Source organism: Coenobita brevimanus, chromosome 4 (genome assembly GCF_032717465.1).
Source record: "Coenobita brevimanus isolate Jiangsu-jjx chromosome 4, ASM3271746v2, whole genome shotgun sequence".
NCBI lineage: Eukaryota > Metazoa > Arthropoda > Malacostraca > Decapoda > Coenobitidae > Coenobita > Coenobita brevimanus.
In genome coordinates, this window is record NC_136957.1 from 32,930,971 (window position 1) to 32,958,779 (window position 27,809).

The 27,809-nt window shown below is 42.4% G+C and overlaps 1 protein-coding gene across 1 annotated transcript in view; it reads right to left on the bottom strand.

Annotated features, from left to right (window-relative positions):
• Positions 1-8,080: 8,080 nt before the first annotated feature.
• The window catches only part of LOC145395432 (uncharacterized), a 29,145-nt gene continuing 9,416 nt past the window's right edge, over positions 8,081-27,809 (bottom strand). The window contains exons 7-10 of the mRNA XM_080269036.1: positions 26,235-26,367; positions 10,041-10,157; positions 9,118-9,229; positions 8,081-8,148 (exon numbers count right to left, since the gene is read on the bottom strand). Of these exons, the coding sequence (XP_080125162.1) occupies positions 8,081-8,148; positions 9,118-9,229; positions 10,041-10,157; positions 26,235-26,367 (430 nt within the window). The remainder of the gene's footprint in view (positions 8,149-9,117; positions 9,230-10,040; positions 10,158-26,234; positions 26,368-27,809) is intronic.

Sequence of the window (27,809 nt, forward strand, 5' to 3'; positions counted from 1 at the left end):
GTCTTCCTCACTCCAAGGTGTCCTGCCAAACTGGAATCATGAGCCACTCGAATGATATCCTGCCTACAAACACGAGGGATGACAACTTGATGTACAACCTCCCATTCACAGTCGGCTGATGCTGTTGGGGGTCTCCACTTCCTCATAAGTACTCCTGACTTTACATAATAACAAGTAGAAGCACCGGCTGACTCTTCTTCACTGTAAGCAGAGTTAGCTAGACCTTTCAACTCAGGGTCAGCAACCTGCAACTCAACCAACTCTTGACGAGACAAATTATCAACACTACGGGGTACTGCCTCATCTGGTGAGTGGTCCAAATTAGCAAGAAAAGTGTCAGCTAGGATAACATCATCATCATCATCATTATCCTCTAAATCACCAGTAACTTTAGACTTAGCCCTAGTGACAGCACATGCAGGAAACACATCAGGGACATCACAATCCTGGGCCGCAGCCACTGGCTCACTAGACAACTGAGGAGCTGGACACACTTGACTTCCACCAATATCATTTCCAAGTAAGAAAGTTACACCTGACATTGGGAGTGTCTCAACCAACCCAACCATAACGGAACCATTAACAAAACCAGACCCTAAATTCACTCTGCACAGAGGGACAGAGAAGTAATTATTCCCTACACCTTGTAAGATTACAGTTTCATCAGAGGAATTAACATTAGAGCCTAGAACACTGGTCAGCATAAGGGATTGGCAAGCACCTGTATCACGATATATTTTAACTGATTTCCTGTCATTACTGTCCAGAGGACTGACAAAACCATCAGACAGGAAATTAGCACATGAACTCTTGAGAGTGTCACCCACGTTACTGCTCAAAAGAGGAGCTCCATCATGAGAATTTAAGTTACCCCTCAAAGCAGGTTCAGTTAACTCAGTTAAAGAATTCTGGGAACTCTCAAGAGTGGACACTAGACCAATTGACTGAATATTTAAAGACTCCTTTTTGTTCAAATCCTGAAACATCTCTCCGTAGTATGACCAAGCTTACTACAATAAGTACATTTACTTTTCTGAAATCTAGAGGTGAAGCTGGTATTTACTTCCTGAGAAACATCATCCTTATTCTCTTTCCTGTTACCTGTACTCTGAGTAGAGGCAACGTACTTACTCTCAGCTTTCCATTTTTCTTTAGAATATCTCTTGTGAGTGAGAACATATTCATCAGCTAAAACTGCAGCATCAGACAAATTATCTATTCTTCTCTCATCAAGATATAGGCTTACATCTTTACTAATACACCTTTTGAAGTCCTCCAGCAAAATCATCTGCTTAAATTTGTCAAAATCAGAATCCACATTCTTAGAATTTAACCACTGCTCTAACAAATCTTCTTTGATTTTTGCATACTCAACATGGGATTGCTTATCTTGCTTGTAAGTTGTCCTAAATTTTACTCTATAAGCTTCAGGAACAAGCTCATAGGCCTTAAGAATCAAGCTCTTAACTACATCATAATTATCAGACTGATCCTGAGGCAAAGATGCATAAGTTACTTGAGCTTTACCGGTGAGAACAGTTTGAAGGAGTACTGGCCAATACTTCTTAGGCCAATTAAAACCTGTAGCTACCCTCTCAAACAATTGAAAATACTTGGTTAAATCAGATTCATTAAAAGGAGGGACAAGTTTAACATTTTTAGCCACATCAAAATCATCAGAGCTAGATGATCCAGTTCCACCTTGTTTCATGCGATACTCATGGTCTGCCTGAATCCTAGCAATTTCAACTTGTGCCTCAGCCTCAGAACGTGCTTGAAATTCAGCCTCCTTAACACGAGACTCCGCCTCCTTAGCCTTAGCCTCCTGCAGGGCTAGCTGTAACTTAGCTAATTCAATCTGCGTTTGCTCATTTGGAGGAGTTACATTAAACAAGCTTTCATTAATCATGTCAACAATTTGATCTTTAGAATGATGAGAGCGAACAGCAATTCCCAATTGTTGAGCAACAAGCTTAAGTTCATTCTTTGTTCTGTTTTCTACATCACACACTGTTTGCACATTTGAGAAAAAATCTTTGGCTTCATCAAGTGTAGTAATAGTAGACATCATGAATAAATCACAGTCACAAAATATCAAGCAATATCCTTATGATAATATCCTGAATATCCTGATAAGAGGTCGCCAAATTTATGTTACGGAACAGAGAGAGATAATGAACACTTTAAGTGAGAATACTAAAAATCACTACTGTCCCGTAAAGTTCCAGGTTCAAAACAAAAGAGTTAGGTAAAATTACAAGTTAAAGTTTAATGCTCAAACTAACAACAAAACATTCAGGACTCATAAGGATAATGTAATGGCAAATAAACAGGTTAAATATATGGTTAACTGCAATAGCCTCTATTAACACGAAATAAGCAAGAGTAAATTTATCTAAGTCAGCCCTGATAAAATGAAAATACACCAGGTAATGCTCAGTTAATGCAAGATAAATTATTACAGATACAAACTATTATCAAAAATGACTGACATAAAACCCAACATTAATCAAAAACCTCACTAGGCCTAAGAATTAACCTTATGCTACACAGTACAAGGAAAAAATGCAATAACAGTTATACTCAAATTACACACAGCTGCTAGATGTTTGGAGATTTCTTGAGCACTCATAATAATAATAACTGTACAGGGGAGGACAGAGATGTGAACAAAATGAGGAGCAGATCTAAGTGGCAATGATGCAGAGACTGAGCTCATTATATAGGGGCCAGCAGAGCTTGATACAACTTGTAAGAAGGACGCGCAAATGAAGCCATGGGGACAAAGAGTTGACAATCCCGCTTTGAACAACATAGAGGACGACTTACTCTACTATAACGGTAGAAGGGGGTAACTGAGGCAGAACACGCTCGTGATCAAACATGCAGCATACTGTGCGTTAAAATTACACAAAGGATGATGAAATCATAGGCTATGTAACAATATATATATATATATATATATATATATATATATATATATATATATATATATATATATATATATATATATATATATATGGCTACCGTGAACAGGGCAATAAGCAGGATGCACGTGGGGAAGGCGACAGCTGTGTCTGGGTTGACTGCTGAAATGTTGAAAGCCTCAGGAGATACAGGAGTGGGGTTGGTTACTGACTTGATAAATACGATTATATATGACTGTGTTGCCCCAGATTATTAGCTGAAGAGTGTGATTGTAAATGTGTACATGGGTGATGCCCAAGAAGGAGAAAAGTATAGAGGCATAAATCTTTCGGACCAAATAATGAAGGTAATGGGGAGATTGCTAGAAGGTTCGATTTGAGAATAAGAATATTGATGAGATGCAGTTTGGATTTATGCCAAGCAAAGGGAGTACTGATGCCATATTCATTGTTTGACAGCTTCAGGAAAAATATATAGGAAAGAAGAGGGATCTTCACTTTGTTTTTGTTGATTTGGAGAAGGCGTTTGACATAGTCCCTAGGGAGGTGGTGAAGTGGACAATGAGAAAGCTTGGGATCGAGGAGTGGCAGGTTAGAGTGGCTGTGGCTATGTATGTGGGTGCTTGCACCCAGGCAAAAGTGAATGGAAATTTGAGTGATGGGTTTCCTGGGAATGTTGGTGTGCATCAGGGGTCAGTCTTGAGCCCTTTGTTGTTTATCATGGTGCTTGAAGCCCTCTCACATGACTTCAGAAATGGACTTTCGTGGAAGATGTTGTATGCTATGATTTGGTGTTAAATGCTGCAAGTGAAAGGGAGGCGGAGGAAAGATTTAGGAAAAGGAGAGATGGTATGGGGCACAAGGGCTTTAGAGTAAATGCTGATAAAATAAAGGTGATGGTATCTAGGGCTGCTGGTGGTACTATCGAAGAAGAGAGAGAGTGGCCATGTGCGGTTTGCCGCCAGGGCATGGGAAGTAATTCCATCTTGTGCAGTGTTTGTGAAAAGTGGGTGCATAAGAGATGTAGTAGTATTAGAGGTAGATGCAAGATAATGCTGATTTCATTTGTCGGGGAGAGCATGTGGAGACTGTCTGGCTTGAAATGATTGATCTTGTTCTGTGTGGAAGAGTTCTGTTGTTTGGGAGACATATTATGTGCTGGAGGTGAGGCTGGAGCTAGCTCTTTGACTAGAGTGAGGAGTGGTTGAAAGAAGTTCAGAGGGCTATTGCCTCTCTTGACATTGATAGGGCTGTTCCTTAATGCTAAGGATCTTTGTATGCGGCATTTGTTAGGAGTGTAATGCTGTATGGTAGTGACACCTGGGCAGTAAAGGAAGAGGATATTCGCAGGCTGAAATGTACAGAAATGACAATGATTAGGTGGATGTTCAGCGTGTCCTTGAGTGCGAGGCCTGACGGGGCTAGGTTTACGATGGAGGAGTCAAGAGGTAGGATGGGACTGGAATGTATAGTACTGGTGTTGTGATGAGGAGAGGTAGATTGAGATGGCTTGGGAATGCGGTGAGGACGGGGAATGACAACTGGTTGCAGAAAATGAGAAGTATTAACCTTATGGGTAGGTTGCCACAGGTAAACAGAAAAAGATATGGCATGAGATCACTAAGTGTGTCCTCATGGATAAGGGGCTGAATTCTAAGGAGGCTATCAGAGATCAGGCAGCTTGGAGAGCCATCAATAGGTGGCCAAGGCCAGCGCATGCCAACATATTGGAGCCTTTCAAAGCGATACAAAACGAGCGAGTACTTCAAACTTTATCGAAATTTCTCTCAGATTCCAAAAATGATTTCAAATCCACTACATACTGAGGTAATACATTCCAGTTATTTACTGTTCAGTTACAAAATGAATATATCTGTTAATCAAATCTGGTTCTTTCCTTATACATACAGGTAATGAGAACTGCCTGTATACGATGATTCAGAGGGAGAAGGAGACTGATGGTTATGTGAATGAGAACTGCCTGTATACGCTGACACGAAGAAGTAGACTGAGGGTTATGTGAATGGACCGTGTGGAAAGGTATATGAATGAGAGTGGCGAGAGGCAGGGAAGACAGCTTGATTGCACAAAACATGGTGACTCGGGGTCTGTTTGTGGCCACCCTCTCCGGGACTGAGGTGTTTGGTTGTAGTAAAAGATAGATATCAGTGCTGAACTTTTTTTTTTTTTTTCGTTTTCTGACAAGATGTTGCGTTGATGAGAGAAGCACATCCGTATGGATGAACCTCCTCCTGAATATGATGCTGCCCCCATGACACTCATGATCCCAGAGTCAGAGTTCCAGGAGCCATACACTCCATACATCCCACATACACCCGCTGCAGAGACACCCCTACACCAGTAAGTGCAAAATAATCAGTTTTTATGTAGAAGATGGTGTAAAAACAAAGTGGCAGGTGTGTGTGTGTTTTTTTTTTTACCCCTTCATTACAATTGTATCCTTTTACTGCTGTTATTAATTTTGTTTCAGTTTTTTCACTGCATTTTTGTTTTGCTGCTAAGGATGGACCTCCTGTAGTGAAAGAATCAGAATATCTCCTTTTTACTTCAATAATATTTCTATCTCATTCTGTCCCTGCAAAGATATCTATATTTTCTTCTTTGTTGAGGATGAATCTCTTGTAGTGAAGGGATCAAAGTAATATCCTTGAATTCTTTCATTTTGATAACGTTTGAAGAGTTATTTTGCTTATGTATTTGTTTATTTTTTGTCTGGGGAGCTAATTCAGAATCTCATAATTAATGATTCAGAGAGGCTTCTTAATCCCTCGAATATAACAACAGTTTCCTCTTTCTTTTGGCCACACCATATAGTTCTTCACGTTAAGTCTGGGACATGTTGGGACATACAGTATATCAAGATCATCGATTCTCAAACTTTTTCACTTCATTGTCCACTTGTGGGGATCTTAACATCCTCGTGGCCCCCTTTCAGTTTACTCTCATCCTCTCACAAATAATGATGAGAAAAAGAAAAAAAAACCGTTTTGGTGCTGTCCATTTATTTTAATGCTTACAACCATCAATCAGAATGCATATTTTGTAACACATCGACAGGACGGATAACACTGTTTGCTTTCAATCATTCAACTGAGTCAAGGCTGAGCCACTGATAACGCACATCTCATATCTGGGTGCACATCCAACCAGTTTCGGCTTTTACTTTTCATGTGGAGAAGGGTGGAGAAACCAGATTCATATAAACATATTGTGTGCAATGGCAAGAGAACTTGTGATTTCACAGACACACTCTTGTTTACTACTTACACTAGCCCACTTTGGCCCCCCGAAAATCCCGCTGTGGCCCCCTTGGGGGCAATGGCTCCCAGTTTGAGAACCAGTGATCTAGACACTGAATTCTTGCGCTTTGTTTTATGCTTTCTTTTCCACGGTTTCTTGATCCTACCTTATAACATGCGTAGTTGGGGGGGAAATTCTTTATGATGGTGATGAAGTGCAAACACTGTTTCCAGTAAATACATTGAAAGGAGACTTGCAGAACAGTTTCTCTAAATTGTCTTGTTTTATACATAATTTTACTGAATTCGATAACAGAAACACTCTAAATGTAGACTGTGGTGCAAAAATATGTGGTATAATGCCATGTATTTGGCTACTGAATTGTAATACAAGATTTATAGTACTGTGGAATATTCTTATACCTGTATTAGTCCTAAAACATATATACTGTAAAAGAAACACCAACACTGGAAATGTATTGATTGACCCCTCAGATCATATGAGGCCCCTAATAACATAGTGTACCGAGCGCCACTGCAAGCAAAACCGAGTTAAGTATACCAGTATGTAGCCCAAACCCTCTTTGATCTGGATAGCAACCACGAGGTACAGAAAGCAACTGACATTAGGGTTCAAATTCCCTTTCTGTAACATAGTCTCACTGGCCGCTTCACCTCAGTGGATCGACAAGCCTTCATGCTGGTCACATTATGTATCAAGTGCCTCCCAGGAACGTGTTGTCTGGTGTTACCAGAGGTTAGCATTTCTTTATGCTCACAATCATGCATTTTTTTTCATGGCATTATTAATTATTGTATCATTATTCTAACATAATGGAATATTTTAGCATAAAACTGCATGATTTTAAGGGTAAGTTAGCCATAATGTAGAGAAAATGGGAAAGGCAGAGAGCTCAGCAAGACGTTGGCAACTGTGGTCTGGGAATCAGTTGCCATGTGATGCAGTTTTTTGTTTACCAGGCGGCCTAGAACACTGCCTGGATTAACTGGCTATTTTCAGAGCTGTTTTAGTGTTTTTTCTAATTGTCTCGAGAACATGAGTGACTCTAGTAGTGAGCAAAAAGCTGCTGGTCCTTCTCATAACAGAAAAAGAGCGAGGAGGCCAGAGATGTGGGCACAATATATATATATATATATATATATATATATATATATATATATATATATATATATTCACTAGTTCCAAAGTTATGGCGTTTTGAAAGTTATGCATCTTTAACTGCGTTTTTCTCCGTTTTCAACATGTGGCGTTCGGTACACCTTTGCTCATGTTGTTATTAGCTTAAGAGACGTACTGGCACCTGGTTATTTACAGTTTGTTTTGTCATACACCATTTTAGTGTTCTTGTTTGTAATATTTATTCAAGCCTTGTTGATTTCATTAAGATATGACTAAAGTAGATGTGAAAGAATATTAAGGTGTGGCATGTAAAATGTTTTGATACAAATAGCTGATTTTATAAAAGTACTTGTACGATTTACATCGATGCAAGAGAAAATCGATATGTAATATGCAAAGTATATTCCCAAGGAAGAGGTGATAGTGAGGCCTCTTAGCAGACTAAAACAGGTCCGACGAGTTCATTGTACGGTCATATACTAAAGTTTGTTTCCCTCTCCTTCCTCTTTCTTATTGCAGGATTCATAGATGCTTGAATAAGATGTAGTGACGAAAGGTGTATTTATCATCCACAGATAAATTATAATATACACCTAAATCCACTATATACTGTTCAAGTGTTAATGAATTTTGCGATAAAATAGAGGTAGGAGACGCAAACGTACTTTGATGCTGTATGTGGATTTCGTTGTGATAAAAGCTGACTGTCTTCAGTATAGGTTCAGTACTTTTTTAAAACAATGTGTGCTGTTTCAGAGACGTGAATAATACTCTTTACGAATAACCATGTCCCTTGTAATGTCCTTCACTGTAGCACAACCTGTGGGTAAAATTTGTTAGATTACTGCACTGTTTTGTTAGTGATATACAGAAAGCTTATTGTACTGTGTGTTGGAAAAAGGTTATGGGTCTTTTCAGGAGCATAAGCAGTTCACGAGCAAAGTCATCTGTAATGTAACTTTGAATGTGTCCAGGTACCATGTTTGGGTTATATATAGTAGAACTGCTTGCCAGTACCTATGTGTGTAGACTAGCTACTGTCATTAGGTGTACGGTACCTGAGTTAGTGGTATACAGAGTAGTACTCTGTTTCTTTGGGGCTATGAATCAGGAGAGACAAAACAACGGTGGCTGAATCGGTAGAGAGGTGGCCTGCAGTCCTAATGGACCCAGAATCGAATCCCGACTGGGGCAGGGAACAGTTTAAGGGTTTGAATTTCCTAAAAACAGACTTTCCTGATCTTCGAGATGACCTGCCGACATGTAAAAATACCCCCGCTAATACCAGTACACCAGTCCTGTATGAGACAGCCCTAGCATGTAATCAGTTTGGATGGTGGGTGTTAGAGCCGAAGTGGTGACATGTGGAGGTGTAGGAGGACTACTGGGCCATAGGTCACTGCCCCACAAGAAACTGGCCCTGAAGCCTTTGCCCAGAGTCGGACAAGTAAAAAAAAAAAAAAAAAAATCCTCCTCCTGCTGTGCTGTAGGAGGTATGAGGCTGCATGCATTATATGCTGAGTGTTGAGATTATGTTATAGCAGTATAGATGGTTTATATATATTTAAATCAGTCTGCACTTATAGTGTAGGCCAGAGTTAAAAATGGCATCCGTTGTATTGTATGATAAATGACAGAGAGTGAACAATGATTATTGAAACTAAGAACTATAGTAATTATAATCTTCGGAACCCAAACAACTTTTCCAGAATGTTAGGTAAGTTTCAGATTTGTTTCATCATAAAGTGGAGTGATACAGTCTGCAACTATACCATGATGACATATTTACCTGAGAGTACCATGGTCGAGTCCAGCTCCTGCTGTAGGATATTCAGGATGTTATAAGCCCCTTCCTCACCCTCACATGTCAGCCCCCACAACAGCGGACGCCCGAGGAACACCTGCACACACACACATTAGCTCTTATTGCTGTAATTTAGTTATTCCTGAGAGTATTGGTTCTTTGTATTGTATGATTTACTTGTATGTAAACTGCATCTGTGAAGAAAATATGCAAAGTAATATCTGTCTATCTGCCTCTCTTCTATCTATTTATCTTGGGGCTCTTTAGTATATACTCATTAAAGTGATGTTGGGGTAGTGGCTTGGTGTCACGGCATTCTGTTATAGTCTTCACACTTTTATGCTTTATTTACTTCCGCTAGGTGTAAGTTTTAGCCCGCGTTTATTTGTCTGTCTGTCTGTCTGTCTCAGTTAGCAGGATTACTCAAAAAGTTATGAAAGGATTTTGCTGAAAAATTTTGGAGGGTTTGGGTATGGCCCATTGAACAATCGATTAAATTTTGGCTGTGATCCGGAATTATTTGTTTGTTTGTTCACACCATATCTCCAAAAGTCTCAATAATTTTCAATGAAAGTTTGTGGAAGGGTGGACCATAGGCCAAGACACAACTGATTAATTTGGGGGCGGTTTCGGGTCCTATGGAACAGTATCTCCAAAAGTTCTCAATGAATTTCAATGAAATTATGTGGACGGGTGGGCCATGGGCCAAGAAAGAATTCTTAAAATTTGGGGGCGGATCTGGATCCGACATTGGCGGAAGTATGCGATCTCTGAGTGCCTCTCTAGTATTTGTTGGTTTGCACTCCACCTCATCTTTTTAGGTGGGAGTAAGAGTTAGGATGATAATGAAGATGAAGATTTATTGATTTCAAGAAAGTGAGAGACAAAAAGAACGGTGCAGTACGTACCATTTGAGCACCAAGGGCAAGAGCTTTAAAGATGTGTGTGCCTGAAGAAAATCCCCCGTCAACATACACCTCACACCGACCATCCACAGCCTTGACTATTTCAGGCAGGGCTTCTATCTGATTTGGGAAGATATTTAATGATTTCAGATGTCTTTTTCATCATATTCTTGCCTTCTGACAGTTTTATTTGGCTTTTCATAGAAATAGCCTTAATAAACCTCTTCAGTACGAGGGGTTTCCCAGGTTGCATAAAATCATCTGATAGCAACTAGACTTAAATAAAAAGGACGCCATTCATATTCAAGGGGTAAGTTTCCTCACAGTCCAGCTACTTCATCTTTTGCAATTCTTTCATGGTGAATTGTGAGTAGAGTGAATTTTCAATATTAGATTTACCATACTAACTAGTGTTTCAGCTAAGAACAGCAAAGTAAATAATGCTGAAGGAAATGCATCTGATTATTAATGAAGCATAATATGTGTAAAAGTCAAGTTAGCACAACTGAATATTGTTGAGAAGCGGGATTTGCCAGTTAGGTAGTCTGGACGTTTCTCAATGTTCCTGGTATTTTACCGTTACGAGTCAGAAATACCAGTTAGCCTGCTATTGTGAGCGTAGTTATTTCATAAGTTGTACATTAATTGTTCTGCTCTATTTCTCAGTAATGTTTTATTTATGTGACAGCTTGTTAAATTATGTACCGGTAATTTAATTTGTTTGTATACTAAGTAATTTACAGTGTTATGTAATGTAAGAAAACTCTGGCATGTTTTGGACGTCTCCGAGTTGGTAAGTTTTGTAACCGTGCTCCCTTGGGAATACACCAGAACTGTGGAGAAATGTAGATCAGTCTAGAACAATGCAAGCTTTTATAAGGATGGGAAAGAGACTACAGCAGGGTCAGTCGGTTTTCAGTTCAGTTTGAGTGTAGGGAAGTGTCAGAGTAAAGTCTGTATATCCTTGGTACTTGTGAAAATAGTGAAGTGTTGTTGGCAAGCATTAAGTGTCAGTGCGCTTGAGAAGTTTGTGTATCTTCGGTGTTTGTGAAAATAGTGAAGTTGGCAAGCATTAAGTGTAAAAATTTTGGAAAATATAGACAGTGAACTTAAGAAACCATAGATTATTTACTATGCCTGGATTGGTCTTGTGTACTGTAAACCGAAAGGCTGACCATAGGAAGAACAACTCACTGGGCAACGTCCTTCCTGTACTGAACTGTTGGAGCCTGTGGCAGTGTAGGATGGGGACGTAACTGTGGTGTCAGGAGTGTGGATAATGTAAGTGCGGCAGAGAGTCTAACCTTCGACATGGAAGCAGAAGATGTACAGACCAGAGCCCAAGCTAGACAAGAAGACGCATGTCTAGCATCAATCATGAAGCTATTGCAAGCTCAGAATGAAGGATAGAAAGAGCTTAAAGAGCAATTATAAGCACATAATGTCCAATTACAAGCACAAGATGTCCAACTACAAGCACAGAATGACTACAGGCACAGATTGAGGGACAAAAAGAACTCAAAGAACAATTAGAGGCACAACGCGAAGAACGATATGAACGACTTCAAGAGCCATTGCAGGAGCAACAGAGGGAACTACAACTGAGGATACAAGAACAGTTAGATGCTTTCATGGGGGAAATGAAGGAAGAACAGAAACAACTGAAGGAGGAAGTATATGCTGAGCTACGGCAGCAGAAGGATGAGGTAAGCAATAATGTACAGAGTGCAAACACCAGACGACCAGTTGAAGTCAGTTAGTGAGGAAATAGTGACAGAGTTCAGACAGCATGTCATTAACCAGCTGCAGCATAAAGTCGACCATGTGAAGATAATTATTGAGAAAATTGAGGCACTGCTGAGCCTCAGGTTAGTGTACAGGGAGCATTTGAAAAGAAGGGACAGTGTATGGTTAATCTTGACGTATCACAGGCATCTAAAGGTAGCATTACAGGGTTGAATAATCAGAATGCAGAAGTTTTAAGTCCTCGACTTAATTATGATGCCCCAGTTTTTAGGCCCCAAACCACTGAAGTGCATGCCTATAATAGGGGTCCAATCAAGAAGAAACCTCAGGAATCTGATGGTGGAGTATCTTGGGAAGCTTACCGTGCACAGAGTTACTTCTATCTATCTATTGCCAGACGCATTAATCCCGTAAGGGATGGCCACAAACAAATCGCCTTCATGTCGCCATTTCACTGTCCTGCTCCCAGCTCACACCTCCTTCTCTCGTATACCTCTCCACTCCATCCCTCGATCTCATCCTCGGCCTCCCCTTCCCTCTCCCCCTCTCTACCTGACTCACACACACTCTCCTCGTCAGTCTCTCACTCTCCATCCTCTCTACATGGCCAAACCACCTCAGTGTGTTTCTCCTAACGCTTCCTATCACATCCATATCCACACCACAATGCTCCTTCACATCCTCATTGGTCAGTCTGTCTCTCCATGCTACTCCACAAGCTCCTCTCAAATAACTCATTTCCACTGCTTTCACTCTTGACTTCTGTCCCTCCAACAAGGTCCAAGCTTTCCATATGTTAGAGTTGGTATCACAATACTGTTATGTAGTAACTTTTTTACTTCCATGCTCACTTACCTGTTTCTTATCACTACTTTCAAGGAACCAGCAACTTTTCTTCCTTGTTGTACCCTCTCAAGCACTTCATGCTTTAAACTTCCAATCTTTCTCATCACAATGCTATCTACTTGCTGATCAGAATGGTCGGAATGATACGCAGAGGGCAGTGCAGCTTGCTACTACCCTTAAAGGTGCTGCAATGGAAATTCTGGGCCAGATGTCAGTAGAGGAGAGGAACAGTTATCAGTCCATGGTGGAAGTGCTGGAGTGCAGATATGGGACCATGTATCTGACTAAGGTTTACAGAGCAAGATTCCAGAACCGTGTACGGGCTTGAGGAAAATGCCTACAGCAGCTTTCTCATGACCTGGAGAGTATGGCATACAAGGCATACCCTGGAGCAGCACCTAACCTCTTGGCTATTCTTCTGAAGGACCAGTACATCGATGCTCTTGATAGTGCAGAGTTGAAAGTGCAAGTGAAGCAGGCACAACCCAGAAGCATGCAAGAAGCTCTTGCCAGGGCTCTAGAATCTGAGTCCTATGTCAGGTCCGGTACGTCCACTTTTCAAGCAGGTTGTAGTGCAGGATTCAAGGCAAGAAAGGGGCAGGTTTGTGAAGTGGAAATATTTTAAAGGAAGTTGCTGGCACTGTGAAAAGCCAGGACATAGAAAAGAGGACTGCTACAAGAGGAATAGGGAACAGGAGAAGACAGGAGGAGGTTACTGGTTCTGCAGGAAGCCGGGACACAAGAAGGACAACTGTTACAAATGGAGGAAGGATTAAGAACAGAGTAGTGGAAGGAAATCTACAAGTGTATCAAAGGCATGTTGGACATGTAGTGAGATGGGACACTTCAGTTATGAGTGTCCGAAGAATAAAAAGGAGGATCAGATGAAGACTGCAGAAGACCAGAAAGAAGTGGAAAACTAGTGGAAGCTGGCATGAAGGGGAAACCACCAGCCTGCCTTTCCCAAGGAGCCCCACCACCAAGAAAATGCAAGAGAACTGCAATCGACAATGTGTGAGTAGACGGGAGAACAGACGGAACAATGTGTTCCATGGTGATGGATTCGGCCTTAGAGCAGACTTTTGTGAGGCCTGATGTGTTACATCATTGGTATCTGCCTGCATCACCAGAACAATTGTGTGGCATAACTGAGTACATCGCAGAACTGAGGGGACCCTTGGATGTCTGGATTGAAGTGCCATGGCAAGAGGCTACGCTTTCAGTCTATGTAGCCGAGATGGAAGATCCTTGCCTTCTTGGTCTGGACTATTTGATGTCCATGGGATGTGAGCTGGACTTCTGCTCCATGAAGTTGAAGGTTCAAAGAAAGTAGGTTCCTGTCACAGCAGTGAGACGTACCATTTCTAGTGGTGAGGTGAGGGTGCTCCGCACTATAGTTATACCCCCAAAATCAAAACATTGCTCCAATGCAAGATGAGTGACTCTTTTGACAGCTGTCTAGGGGCAGTGGAGCCTGATGCACGGTGCAATACGAAGGCCAGAGTGATGGTGGGGTGAACTTTTGTGGAAACAGGCGCAGAAGTGCCGGTTGTAGTGGCCAGTTTCACCCCTGGGCCACAGAAGCTCAACGAGGGAGAAATTCTGGGACTGTGCCAGGCGGTGGACCCCGAGTGGCATCAGAGAAAGGCTTGTAAAAGGAGCATAGTCAAGGATGATGGGTACCTGTCAGAACACTTACAAGACCTGTTTTCAAGGAGTTACCAATGCCTGGATGGCTCACAAGTGCTAAGTTGAGGCAGCTGCTAATGAAGTTTGCTGATGTCTTTTCTACCTGAGACCTAGACCTGGGATGCACTGATCTGGTGGAGCATTGTATAGACACTGGGGATCACTGCCCAATTAAACAGCCAGCACGGAGGATGGCGCCAACCCAGCGGCAAGAAATGGAGAAGGTGATGGAGAAGCTCCGAGGTAAAGGAGTGATACAAAAGTCCAGCAATCCTTGGGCATCAACAGTGGTTCTGGTAAGGAAGAAGGATGGCTCAGTAAGATGCTGCATAGATTATCAAGCCGTGAATGATGTGACAGTGTAGGACACATAACCCATGCCAAGAATTAATGACACCCTGGATGCTCTGTCAGGTGCCAAGTGGTTCTCAACCCTAGACATGAAGGCAGGATATCATCAGGTCAAGGTTACAGAGACGGACAAGGAGAAGACAGCCTTTTCATACAGGTGGAGTTTATGACAGTTTAAAGTGATGCCATTTGGACTATGCAATCCCACAGCTACTTTTGAGCATCTCATGGATTGCATACTTGAAGGCCTGCATTGGCAGACAGCTCTCAACTATCTGGACGATGTAATTGTGTTTGGACGGACTTTCGACCAGGAATTGGAGAGGCTGTCGGAGGTGTTGAACAGGATCCGAGCAGCACACCCCAAGCTGAACCCCAAGAAGTGCTACCTGTTTCAGAAGGAAATGTACCTAGGTCCTAGGACACACTGTAGGCAAGAGCAGCATCCGTACTGACCCAGAGAAGGTGGCAGCTGTGGAAAACTGGCCAGTTCCAACTTGTGTGAAGGAGCTACAGAGTTTCCTTGGCCTGTGTACCTACTACCATCATTTTGTCAAGGACTTTGGAACAATAGCTGCACCTCTGCACAAGCTGTTGGGGAAAAGGCAGAAGTTTGCATGGACAGCATAGTCTCAGAAGGTCTTTGAGAAACTCAAGCATGGGTTGGTAAACTCTCCAGCATTGCCGTACCCAGACTAGGATCCGCCATTCATCTTGGGCTGTGATGCTAGTGATCATGGTATTGGTGGAGTCCTGTCACAGAAGAAGGATGACAAGGAGTATGTATGTAGGAGGACTGCTGGGCCTTAGCAGGCTGTGAAGCCTATGCCCAAAGTCGGACACAAAAAAAAAGAAAAAAAAAGCAAGAAGCTCAGCCCACCAGAGCAGAACTACTGTGTGACCTGTAAGGAGCTCTTGGCAGTGATGAAGAGCCTTGATCTCTTCCATCCCTACTTGTATGGGTCCTACTTCATCATCAGGACAGACCATGCGACACTGAAGTGGCTGAAGACGTTAAAAAATCCGGAATGACAATTGACATGCTGGCTCAGGAAGTTGGACCAACACAACTATGAGGTAAAGCACCGTCCTGGGCGGGTACATGACACTGTTGACAACCTGAGCCGTCGGCCCTGTGACCCAGAGTGACGGTAGTGTAGTAAAAATGAAGATAATAGCAAGAAATGCAGGTGTACTGCAGTGACAGATGAAGACCTGAAGAGGATGCAGACTTACAACCAGTGCTAGAGTGGCTGCAACCGAGTACAGTGCAGCTGTCTTGAGAAGAAGTTTCCAGGTTAAGCCCTGTGACCAAGAGCTTTGGAGTCAGCAGGACCTTCTCCGTTTGAACAACAAAGTACTAGAGCATCAGTAGGAGATACCCAATGGCATCAGCAAGTATTGGCAACTGGTGGTTCCGAAGAAAATGAGGTCTGGGATCTTGGATGAGTGTCATAGCTAGTGGGCACCTGGGAGTGGAGAAAACTCTTAAATCGGCTGCGACAGAGGTTCTATTGGATTGGCATGCGTCTGGATGTTGAGGAATGGTGTCGGGCTTGTGATGCATGTTGTGCCAAGAAGAGACCCAAGAAACATGGTTGTGCCCCTCTCCAGCTGTACCAAGTGGGTGCAACAATGGAAAGAATAGCAGTGGACATTGCTGGACCTCTACCACCCTCTGAAAAAGGTACCGGTATATATATGTCGCCATGGACTACTTTACAAAGTGGCCAGAAGCCTATGCTATCCCTAATCAAGAGACTGCAACTGTTGCTCAGGTGTTGGTTGACCAGTTTTTTTGTTGTTTCGGGATGCCACAGGAGCTTCATTCAGACCAGGGTAGAAAATTCGAGTCTCTGTATTCCGTGAGCGCTGCAAGTTATTGGGGATCAAGAAGACCAGGACGACCTCACTAAGGCCACGCTCAGATGGGATGGTGGAGAAATTCAACTGGACCCTTGGACATGAACTGGCCAAATACTGTGTAGAGAGACAAACAGAATGGGACCAAAAATTACCTGTGTTGTTGATGGCATATCGGTCTGCAATTGCTGTGTCTACTGGCTACACCTCTGGAAAACTGGTGTTGGGCCACGAGTTACACTTACCCATTGACTTGTTAATAAGAAGACCACCTGGTGAAAAGCTGCCTATAAACACTTGCAGCTATGCAAAGCATCTTCAGGAAAGGCTGGCTGAGGTACATCATCAAGTGCAAGGAGCCCTCAAGTTTTTAGGAGAGGTGATGAAGTGCAAGTATGATGCTGGGGCAAGTGAGGTGAGCTTCAAAGCTGGTGACCAAGTTTGGTTATACAATCCTCAGTGAAAGAAGGGACAGTCACTGAAGCTGCAGAGCCCATGGGACAGGCCTTACACTGTGTTGGACCGCCTATCAGAAGTAACGTATCGGATTCAGGGAGGCAGGAAATCTCACCGTAAGGTGGTACACTTGAATTGTCTGTGGCAGTATCATCAGCTAGGACAGTACAGCTAGGACTTCTCCAAGGGATCATGCTCTCCCGTAGCTGAGGATGTTGAGGAGGACCAAGGAGCCAAAGTGCAAAAGGACTGTAACAGTTTCCTGAGGGAAGAAATGAATCAGGGAGAGGACCAAGACCTTCTAAGAGATGTGGACTGTGTGGAGGAGTAAAGACATCATTGGAAGCTGCAGAGAAGAAGACCTGATAAGTTGAAGGATTATTTTGTCTATAGTTAGATGATTCATTATGATTAAGGTTTATGTTTGTATATATTGTCTGATCAGCTAGTCAGGTCAGGTGCGGGTAAGGGGATGGGTCTGTTATGATGTGGCAGGGGTAAACCAGTTCTGCTGTCGGGCCCTGCTGTGGATGTCACTGATTGCATTGCGCAGTTGACCCTTGTGCGGTGTGGTGCGGTGAGGATCTGTCCGTTCTCCCCTTTGGGGCTAAGATCCGAATGAATGTGTTTGAATGGATGAGTAAATGGGGAGTGTGTCGTCCTGTCTTGGCTACCTCCCTTTCCTTGGGGGAATCAGCCTAGGTATATAGATAGATAGATATATTGTGTAGTTTTGTTGGGATGACAAAGGACTATGGAGGGGTAGCGTTGAGAAGCAGGATTTGCAAGTTAGGTAGTATGGACATTTCTCGATGTTCCTGGTATTTTACCGTTGCTAGTCAGAGTTGCCAGTTACCCTGCTATTATGGGCAGAGTTATTTCGTAAGTTGTACATTAATTTTTGTGCTTTTTTTTTCAATAATGTTTTATTTATGTGACTGTTTGTTAAATTATGTACTGGTAATTTAATTTAAGTTTGTATGCAAAATAATTTACAGTGTTAAGTAATGTAAGAAAACTCTGGCATGCTTTGGATGTCTCCGAGTTGGTAACTTTGCAACCGTGCTTCCTTGGGAATCCACGAGAACTGTGGAGAAATGTAGATCATTCTAGAACAATGGAAGCTTGTATAAGGATAGGGAAGAGACTAGAGCAGCGTCAGTTGGTTTTCAGTTCAATTTAACCCTTGAAGCACTAAGCGGATCGATCAATCCTATTCCAGAATTTCACTTGATGTCTAATAGGATCGATAGAGGAGCCTTTGTAAAAAACTGTGGACACTAGGCTTCGGTCCGATTGTGACATATATCGATGCAAACCAATGAGAACCAAGTCCTGAGTAGGGAGGGGGGAGGATCCAGGCCCCTACCCATGGTGGGGGAGTGAGTCCCCGCCTCCCTCTATCCCAAACCTTTCGTCCCTCTCCCCCTCACTCGCTTGTGACTGGACTCTGCTCCTCCTACCAACTCTATAAAGTTGATTTTTCCACGCCACACTCCCACCACCATCCTCCCTCCACCTTCCTCCTTCATTCTCCCCCCTTCACCCCTTCATACTCCCTCCACCCCTTCATACTCCCTCCACCCCTTCATACTCCCTCCACCTCCAGCTGCTTTCTTGCTGTGGCTATTATGTACACATTTGAAATATGAGAATGATGTATACATTTTCTGGTGTGTAAATCAAGATCTTTCATTCAATAATACCAAAATTAATGTTGGTGCAATTTTTTTTTCTTCTCTCCCTACAGTACATATTTGCAAGGGTTGCCAGTGTAAATTTTCGACGATCTTTGACAGGTTATAGCTCAGTAACCAGTTGGTCAAGAATGCTCTGGTTTGCGGCCAAAGGTGTATAAATTCAAGCTCTAAACCTTGGATATAACACTTTTTACTTCTGTAAGAGTAAAAAAATCGGCTCTATATACATATTTTCATGTGGTTACGGTCGAAAGAATCCAGGCCTTTAAGGGTTAGGCGTAGTGAAGTGTCAGTGAAGTTTGTATATCCTTGGTACTTGTGAAAATAGTGAAGTGTTGTTGGCAATCATTGTCAGTGCAGTTGGTGAAGTTTGTTTATCTTCGGTGTTTTTGAAAGGAATGAAGTTGGCAAGCATTAAGTGTAATTATTTTGGAAAATATATACAGTGAACGTAAGAAGCCAGTGTTTATTTACGGCACCAGGACTGATCTTGAGTACTGTACACCGAAAGGCTGACCATAGGAAGAACAACGCACCAGGCAACATCCTTCCTATACTGAAATACTGATGTTGGAGCCTGTGACAGTGTGGGACGGGGATATAACAATATTGTCACGGGGTTTTTATAATATCGCGGTAATTATGATATAAATGGTTAAATATTATTTAAATTGATATTTATATTCAATAATATTGAAGCGCAGAGATAATGATTGTCTTGCTACATCAAGCAACGATTACTTTACGCTGGCTTGTGCACGATTCTCTCAGAACGAGAATTTACAAACTTTCTCAACAGTACACAGCAGAGACTAATTACTCACAATTGCTGAATTACTGTACTGTTAGCCTCTGGAGAAAGTTACATCACCCCTGACAATAAATAACTAATACTAATAATAATAACATCAGGTTCTTGCTGATGCATTAACTCCTGGCACAACGGATTTTAAGTTAATACAACAAGACTGGTCTAAGTACCAGTTATGAATAGTAAATGTCTTATGCAAGCTAGAGCTGTATGGAAAATAAGCTTAATTATGGAGAAATGAAACAAGATTTTTACTCACATTAAGCTCAAGAAATAGAACTGTTAAATTTATTAATTACAAAACAAATTTAACATTACACATTTCAAATCAAATTAAATGAGACGACTCGCTCACTCACACAGAAGCTAAATACTTACGCCTAGGAAAACACCTTAACTAAACTCTTAAGACTACAAATACACAAAGGAAATACTAGTCAATGAATGCGGTGTATCACCCAAAGCTGGAGAACTAAAGGTGGGAGTACTGGGATTAACTGTAGGCTACTAATGGAGCTTGGGGTGCTAGCTGACCTCTCCACTTCTGAGCACAGACCCTTTCTCCGTCACAGCAAACACAAGACTGAATTCAAATAATGCATAGGCAGGACGACAAGCCACCAAAAGAAGGCGTGGCTAACGGTTTATGAAGCAGAGGCGAACGATAAAGAAACAATTGTATCGCTTCAGTAACGCACTTAGTGGCGTGTATTAAATCGGTCACTTTTGAAAGTGACGAATGATTTGGAAAGTATACCCCGAAATGGAGAGAGAAACGGTTAACTGAGCGATACACAGTGAGTTTTCCACTAATAGTTCGTGGCTTCTCACAAAAAGGAAATGTCGCGAATTGATTCGTGACATTACGCCCCATGAAAATTAAATCTTTCTTCCTTCAGAAGAAAGATTTCAATATACATATATATAAATCCTAACTCAGTCACACAAGATTCACACTGTGGTGTGTGTGTGCTATCCTGCTACAGGAGAAAATCGCAGTCGCCAGTGAGCGAAAAAACCTCGTATTTACGTTAATAGAAGCAAGCTTGAGGGAAAAACTCCGTGACGACGGTGAAAATCCTGTACTCAGGTCAAACTGAGCGAAAATTCGCTACATTTACACTGACAACTAATTGTTGTGAAGCGTGGTGTATGTAATACACGGTGTAGGTGTGACAGTTGTAGTGTAACTGTACCTACGTGTAAAATGACACAGTAAATAATATGGCGACGATGAAGGCAGAGGAGAAGAGGCAGCAGAGTGCGGCAGATGATCAGCTGGTCCGCACAGCAAAACTGCTACACCCATTGCTGAACCTGCAAAACCAATTAAGGTGGAGCATCAAAAGTGTCAATGAGACAAAATTCTTATTATGTTACAATTTCTCTCTCTGGCTAGCAGTCAGTACATGCTATGAAAAGTACACTCGAGGTCGCCATTAATTTTAGCACACGATTATGGTCGGCCAGTTGAGAATCCCTGTGCAAACTCGGGTCTTCCATAGCCTCGAACCGCACACGGGTCCTCAACCTGTGCCTTAACCTACAGTACTTATATTAATATCGGGAAGCTGAGAATCCTTGTGCAAACTTGGGTCTTCCATAGCCTCAAGTCGCCTCTGCGGAGTTCTCTCTCGAACTTCCCCCTTAACCTATAATACTTATATTAGTATCGGGAAGCTGAGAATCCTCGTGCAAACTTGGGTCTTCCATAGCCTCAAGTCGCCTCTGCGGAGTTCTCTCTCGAACTTCCCCCTTAACCTACAATACAATACTTATATTCGGGAAGCTGAGAATCCCTTGTGCAAACTTGGGTCTTCCATAGCCTCAAGTCGCCTGCGAGTTCTCTCTCGAACTTCCCCTTAACCTATAATACTTATATTAGTATCGGGAAGCTGAGAATCCTTGTGCAAACTTGGGTCTTCCATAGCCTCAAGTCGCCTCTGCGGAGTTCTCTCTCGAACTTCCCCCTTAACCTATAATACTTATATTAGTATCGGGAAGCTGAGAATCCTCGTGCAAACTTGGGTCTTCCATAGCCTCAAGTCGCCTCTGCGGAGTTCTCTCTCCCCCTTAACCTACAATACAATACTTATATTAGTACCGGGAAGCTGAGAATCCTTGTGCAAACTTGGGTCTTCCATAGCCTCAAGTCGCCTCTGCGGAGTTCTCTCTCGAACTTCCCCTTAACCTACAATACTTATATTAGTACCGGGAAGCTGAGAATCCTTGTGCAAACTTGGGTCTTCCATAGCCTCAAGTCGCCTCTGCGGAGTTCTCTCTCGAACTTCCCCCTTAACCTACAATACAATACTTATATTAGTACCGGGAAGCTGAGAATCCTTGTGCAAACTTGGGTCTTCCATAGCCTCAAGTCGCCTATGCGGAGTTCTCTCTCGAACTTCCCCCTTAACCTATAATACTTATATTAGTATCGGGAAGCTGAGAATCCTTGTGCAAACTTGGGTCTTCCATAGCCTCAAGTCGCCTCTGCGGAGTTCTCTCTCGCACTTCCCCCTTAACCTACAATACTTATATTAGTATCGGGGAGCTGAGAATCCTTGTGCAAACTTGGGTCTTCCATAGCCTCAAGTCACCTCTGCGGAGTTCTCTCTTCCCCCTTAACCTACAGTACACAATATGTATGTACAGGCCCTGAACATAATGTGTCCTGTGGGGCCAATGGGCGAGACGTCAGGTCTGCACCCACTTCACCACTACCCTGTCTCTCAACTGACTCAGAGATTACAGGTGTGATTATAAATGGCACAGGAAGGGCATGTCCCTGAGTAGTGGCGATACTTTGGCACACACTGCAGGAACGGACAAAACTATCTATGTCCCGTCCCATCCCTGGCCAGAAAAAGTCAGCTCGGATACGGCCCTGGGTCTTCCTTTTCCCCATGTGACCTCCTGAGGCTGAACAATGACCCCATTGTAACACTGCTAGGCGGTACTTGGCGGGAACGACAAACTGCAGTCGAACCTCGCCCTCGGGTGTTCGTGACTCACGGTAAAGCCGTCCTTGTTTACGAAGGAACTTGGCTCGACCTCCCCGTGAATACTTAATCACTCGACCCTTTTGTTTGTTCCACACGGTAGCAAGTGTCGGGTCAGAATGTTGTTCTTGCACAACAAGTTGACTACACATCAGATCTTGCGGCGATTCAATGATCACTGGGGTGACACAGTCTGGAGCCTCAGTCATGGCTCGTGTTACCGCAGCAGCCGAAGTCTGAGTAGCGTCATCATCGGAGCAACTATCCTTGACTCCTTGAATATTGCCTACTATTAAGTCAAATAGAGGCTCTGGCATGACAACTGCAAGTGTCGTACCAGTATAAAATGGAGATGCCACCTGGACACATGCCTCAGGGAACAATCTCACTGATCCATCAATAAGCTTTGCATGGATCTGTCGACCTGTATACTGCTCAGGCCGAACTAAACTCTGCTTAACAGAGCAACCTGAGGAACCATTGTCTCTCAGGACCTTCACAGGAATGCCTCCCACAAACCCTGGCTGAACAAGGAAGGTACTGTCACCTGTGGGAGGGCCTGTGGAGGAAGCAGCTAGCCACTCATGAGGCTGCTGAATTGATGTGGCAAACATTGTGCCTTGAAGGTTATATTGGGGAGATGGAACATTGGCCATTCTGTGGAGGGGGTTCACTGTCACTGTGGGACTAGTGAACTGTGGGGAAGTACCCACACTGGGGACGTGACCACCAGGCTGCTGCTGAGGAATGAAGGCTGCATTCGCTTCCTGCCTCTTTTGAGCTGGTGGTGAAAAAGTTTGTCTCGACGGTTGGTTGCGTGGCTGATACTGCTGCTGGTTAGGGTACTTGTTGTACCTCTTCCACTCAGGTTTCTGAGTGTTTTGCCCCTGGTCCTTCCACTGCGGTTTTGGACCTTGACCATTACTCTGAGAACGGCCTTGGTGCTGGGATTCAGTCTGAGACGGCTTCCCAGACTTGGCAGTATCTTTTCTGCTCCAGGTGTTTTGCTTACGAGGTTGATACCCGTATGCAGTAAAGAATGCGTCAGCCTTCTCTGCCATTTGGCTGGCATCTTTCACCTGGCAGATCTTAAGCTGTGCTATGAGCTCAGCAGGCCACGACCTCTCTAGCTGTGTACGCAGCATAAGGTCAATTATCCCCTCACGCGTGGAAGGAGTTTCATCTTTCTCCATCCACTCATTTAAGTAAGCTGTGAGACGATCGAGGAACTGAACAGCTGTCTCCTTGTCTTGGAGACGAGCTCGGCATGAACTGAACTTTGGCGTCGTCTACTGTGAGACCATACGCCTTAATGAGTGCAGCTTTCATCATCTCATATGTGAGATTGTCTCCACGAATTCTGTGGAGAATATCGAGGGCAGGGCCCTCAAATAGGCTAAGAAACTGAAGCCGCTTAGCTGCCTCATCCAGTTGATATAAGTCTGCCATGTCCTCAAAACGAGCTATGTACGGCTCGATTCGCTCGCTTTCCTTGTATAAAGGAAGCTTGATGCGTGGGGTCGCCAGGACATGTGCAGGGAGAACGCTCGTGGAGCTTTGACCAACTGCACCAGACGTGTCTGAAGCCAAGGAATCTCGCTGAGCTTCAGCACTTCAAGTTCATGTTTTTCTCGTGCTTTCTCGCTCGGCACGTTCGTGTTCTCGTTGTTCCCGCTCGTATTCGCGCTCTTTCTCACGCTGCTCTTGTTCATAAGCACGCTCTCTTTCACGTTCCTCACGCTGTTCTCGCTCGTATTCGCGCTGTTCTCGCTCGCATTCGCGCTGAATCCTACGCTCTTCACGAGCATCTTTCTCACGTTCTTGCTCGTAATTGAACCGTGAGAGAACGTAACTCTGTATTTTCTCTGGGTCTGTGAGACCAATATCTTTGGCTTCCTGTACAAATACAGCGGTAGCCATGGCGCTAATTTATTAAGCAACCCGAAATTGAGCACTGACTGCTTAGCGACGAATACTAATAAATAAAAGTAAAGAGTACAGACACAAGCTAGTGGTGACCAGTCTTATCCAGTTAACTGGCAAAGAATAAATCAAAAATGTAAATGACTGGGAAGACTCAATAATAAACACAATGGGTAATGGCAAGTGACTTCCCAGAAGCGAATAAAATTGTCTGGCGTTACCAAAAATAAATTAGAGTTAAGTACTCTATTGATTAATAAAGCAAAATTCACTTGCTAAATTAAGGGTAAACACCAGTAAGCTTGTGCCTATAAACTTTAATGATAAATACCTAAATATGAATGAGTGAGCACTATCTCGTGAATAGCTTTAGAGCTAGGAGTTAATATCCTGGAATGAGGTCGCCAATTGTCACGGGGTTTTTATAATATCGCGGTAATTATGATATAAATGGTTAAATATTATTTAAATTGATATTTATATTCAATAATATTGAAGCGCAGAGATAATGATTGTCTTGCTACATCAAGCAACGATTACTTTACGCTGGCTTGTGCACGATTCTCTCAGAACGAGAATTTACAAACTTTCTCAACAGTACACAGCAGAGACTAATTACTCACAATTGCTGAATTACTGTACTGTTAGCCTCTGGAGAAAGTTACATCACCCCTGACAATAAATAACTAATACTAATAATAATAACATCAGGTTCTTGCTGATGCATTAACTCCTGGCACAACGGATTTTAAGTTAATACAACAAGACTGGTCTAAGTACCAGTTATGAATAGTAAATGTTTATGCAAGCTAGGAGCTGTATGGAAAATAAGCTTAATTATGGAGAAATGAAACAAGATTTTTACTCTACATTAAGCTCAAGAAATAGAACTGTTAAATTTATTAATTACAAAAACAAATTTAACATTACACATTTCAAATCAAATTAAATGAGACGCACTCGCTCACTCACACAGAAGCTAAATACTTACGCCTAGGAAAAACACCTTAACTAAACTCTTAAGACTACAAAATACACAAAGGAAATACTAGTCAATGAATGCGGTGTATCACCCAAAGCTGGAGAACTAAAGGTGGGAGTACTGGGATTAACTGTAGGCTACTAATGGAGCTTGGGGTGCTAGCTGACCTCTCCACTTCTGAGCACAGACCCTTTCTCCGTCACAGCAAACACAAGACTGAATTCAAATAATGCATAGGCAGGACGACAAGCCACCAAAAGAAGGCGTGGCTAACGGTTTATGCAAGCAGAGGCGAACGATAAAGAAACAATTGTATCGCTCAGTAACGCACTTAGTGGCGTGCATTAAATCGGTCACTTTTGAAAGTGACGAATGATTTGGAAAGTATACCCCGAAATGGAGAGAGAAACGGTTAACTGAGCGATACACAGTGAGTTTTCCACTAATAGTTCGTGGCTTCTCACAAAAAGGAAATGTCGCGAATTGATTCGTGACAAATATTATTCATATTTTTTTATTATTAATTATATTGAACAAAGTCTAATAAAAGAAAATATGTTATTATTAAGTATCCAGTAACAGGCAGAACTAAATATGGTGGGGCTTTATGTATTAATTGGAGTGTATTTTAACGAGGTGTTACTGTAAAAATTACTTTCTCATAATACCGTACCACTTGTGAGAGTGACTGGTTTCTCTTGCCGGATATGTCTTGACTGAGGATCCAAGCCCAAGACGTCCATGGTTCTGATGTGGCAATAAAAATTTAATGCAACAAAAACAAAAAACTTCTGTACCGTATGGCGAAGTTTTCTGTAACAAGATACTTACTGTTGGTGGCACACCATCTACATGGCGAGCGCCGTGGTTTGATACCCATATGGCCGCCGCACCAGCCTCCAGACCCAGCAGGGCATCCTCTGCTGTTAGTATGCCCTTCAACACAATGGGTAGTTTGGTTAGCCTGGAAAATAATGTTAGCTAGCGAGGTTTATTGAGTACAGTGCACTTTTGTATTATATAAGAATACAGCACAGGCAGCATCCAGTACAGTATATATGAGAGATGTATTCCAAAATGTCACAGTTTGTCATACACCTTGCACTGTAAATTGTAGAAAACTGGCAAAGCAACTTTGTGATGAGAAATTTAAGCTTACTAGCTTATATATTTTTTTTGTGGTTTATTGTTTCTTATAATTTGAACTGCCTGCTGATTTGATTCTAAACATATTTGTATACTTAACCTTCAATACACCATCAAATATATTAATGTTTCCTTAAATTTGAACAGTTTTTCTTTTTCATAAACCCGTCCAGTCAAAATGTACAATACAATCTCTGATTTTCGAAAGTAGATGGTGTTGTGCCATTGATGTGGGTAGCCTGTAATGAGGACGTGTGAAAGAACATCCCATGTCACACTTCAGTGCTCTCCCCTTTCTTGGACAGTCTCTAGTGCACACACGGACATCAAGGGTGGGCCGTCGTGCTGTTTACTGATGTAGTATGTTAGGCTGGTTGCCATCAATTAGTCAATCAATCAATCATTTCCTGTGGCACACCACGGGATGCAAAGGGCCTCGATGAACTCTCTCCACCAATATTTGTCTCTTGCCATCTCCTTCAGGTCCCACCAACACTCCTCTCCTGCTTCTCATTTCATTGTCCTCAACCATGTTTCCCTCGGCATACCTCTGCCTCTCCTTCCTCTAGCAGTCCACTCTGGCACATCCTGTATTAAACTGCCATCTTTTCTTTATATGTGCCCCAGCCATTTCCAGCAGGACAGTCTCACATACTCATCAACTGGTTCCACTCTCGTAATATCCCTTACTCTTTTATTTGTAACTCTGTCTTGCCACTTTAGCCCAAGTATCCTTCTCAGTATTTTACTCTCAAATCCTGGTACTTTCTGATCTGTTGCAATTGTACTGTACCATGACTCATGCCCATAAATTAAAATTGATCTTACCATGGACTTGTAATTTTTACTTTAGTATGTACCGAAAGCATATTATTATTCCAAACAGATTTCAACATTCCAACAGCTCGCCAAGCCAGTCTAATCCTCTCCTCAATTTAATTGTTTAATGATCCATTAGATGATACAATCGTTCCCAGATTTTTAAAATTTTCTACCTTCTTCACCGCATTATTCCCAATTACACAGTCGATTTGGTTCTCCACATTCATATTTATAATTTGTCTTTCCACACTTTATTACCAATTCAACTTTTTCTCCTTCCTCCACCAGACGATCAAGCACCCTCTGCATCTCTTAACTACTTCCGCAAATCAGTACAATATCATCAGCATAATCCAAATCTATCAGCTTCTTATTTTCTTTCCACTCCTTGCATCACTCCTGACCTAACTTCAAATGGATCACTCAAAGAAGCATCCA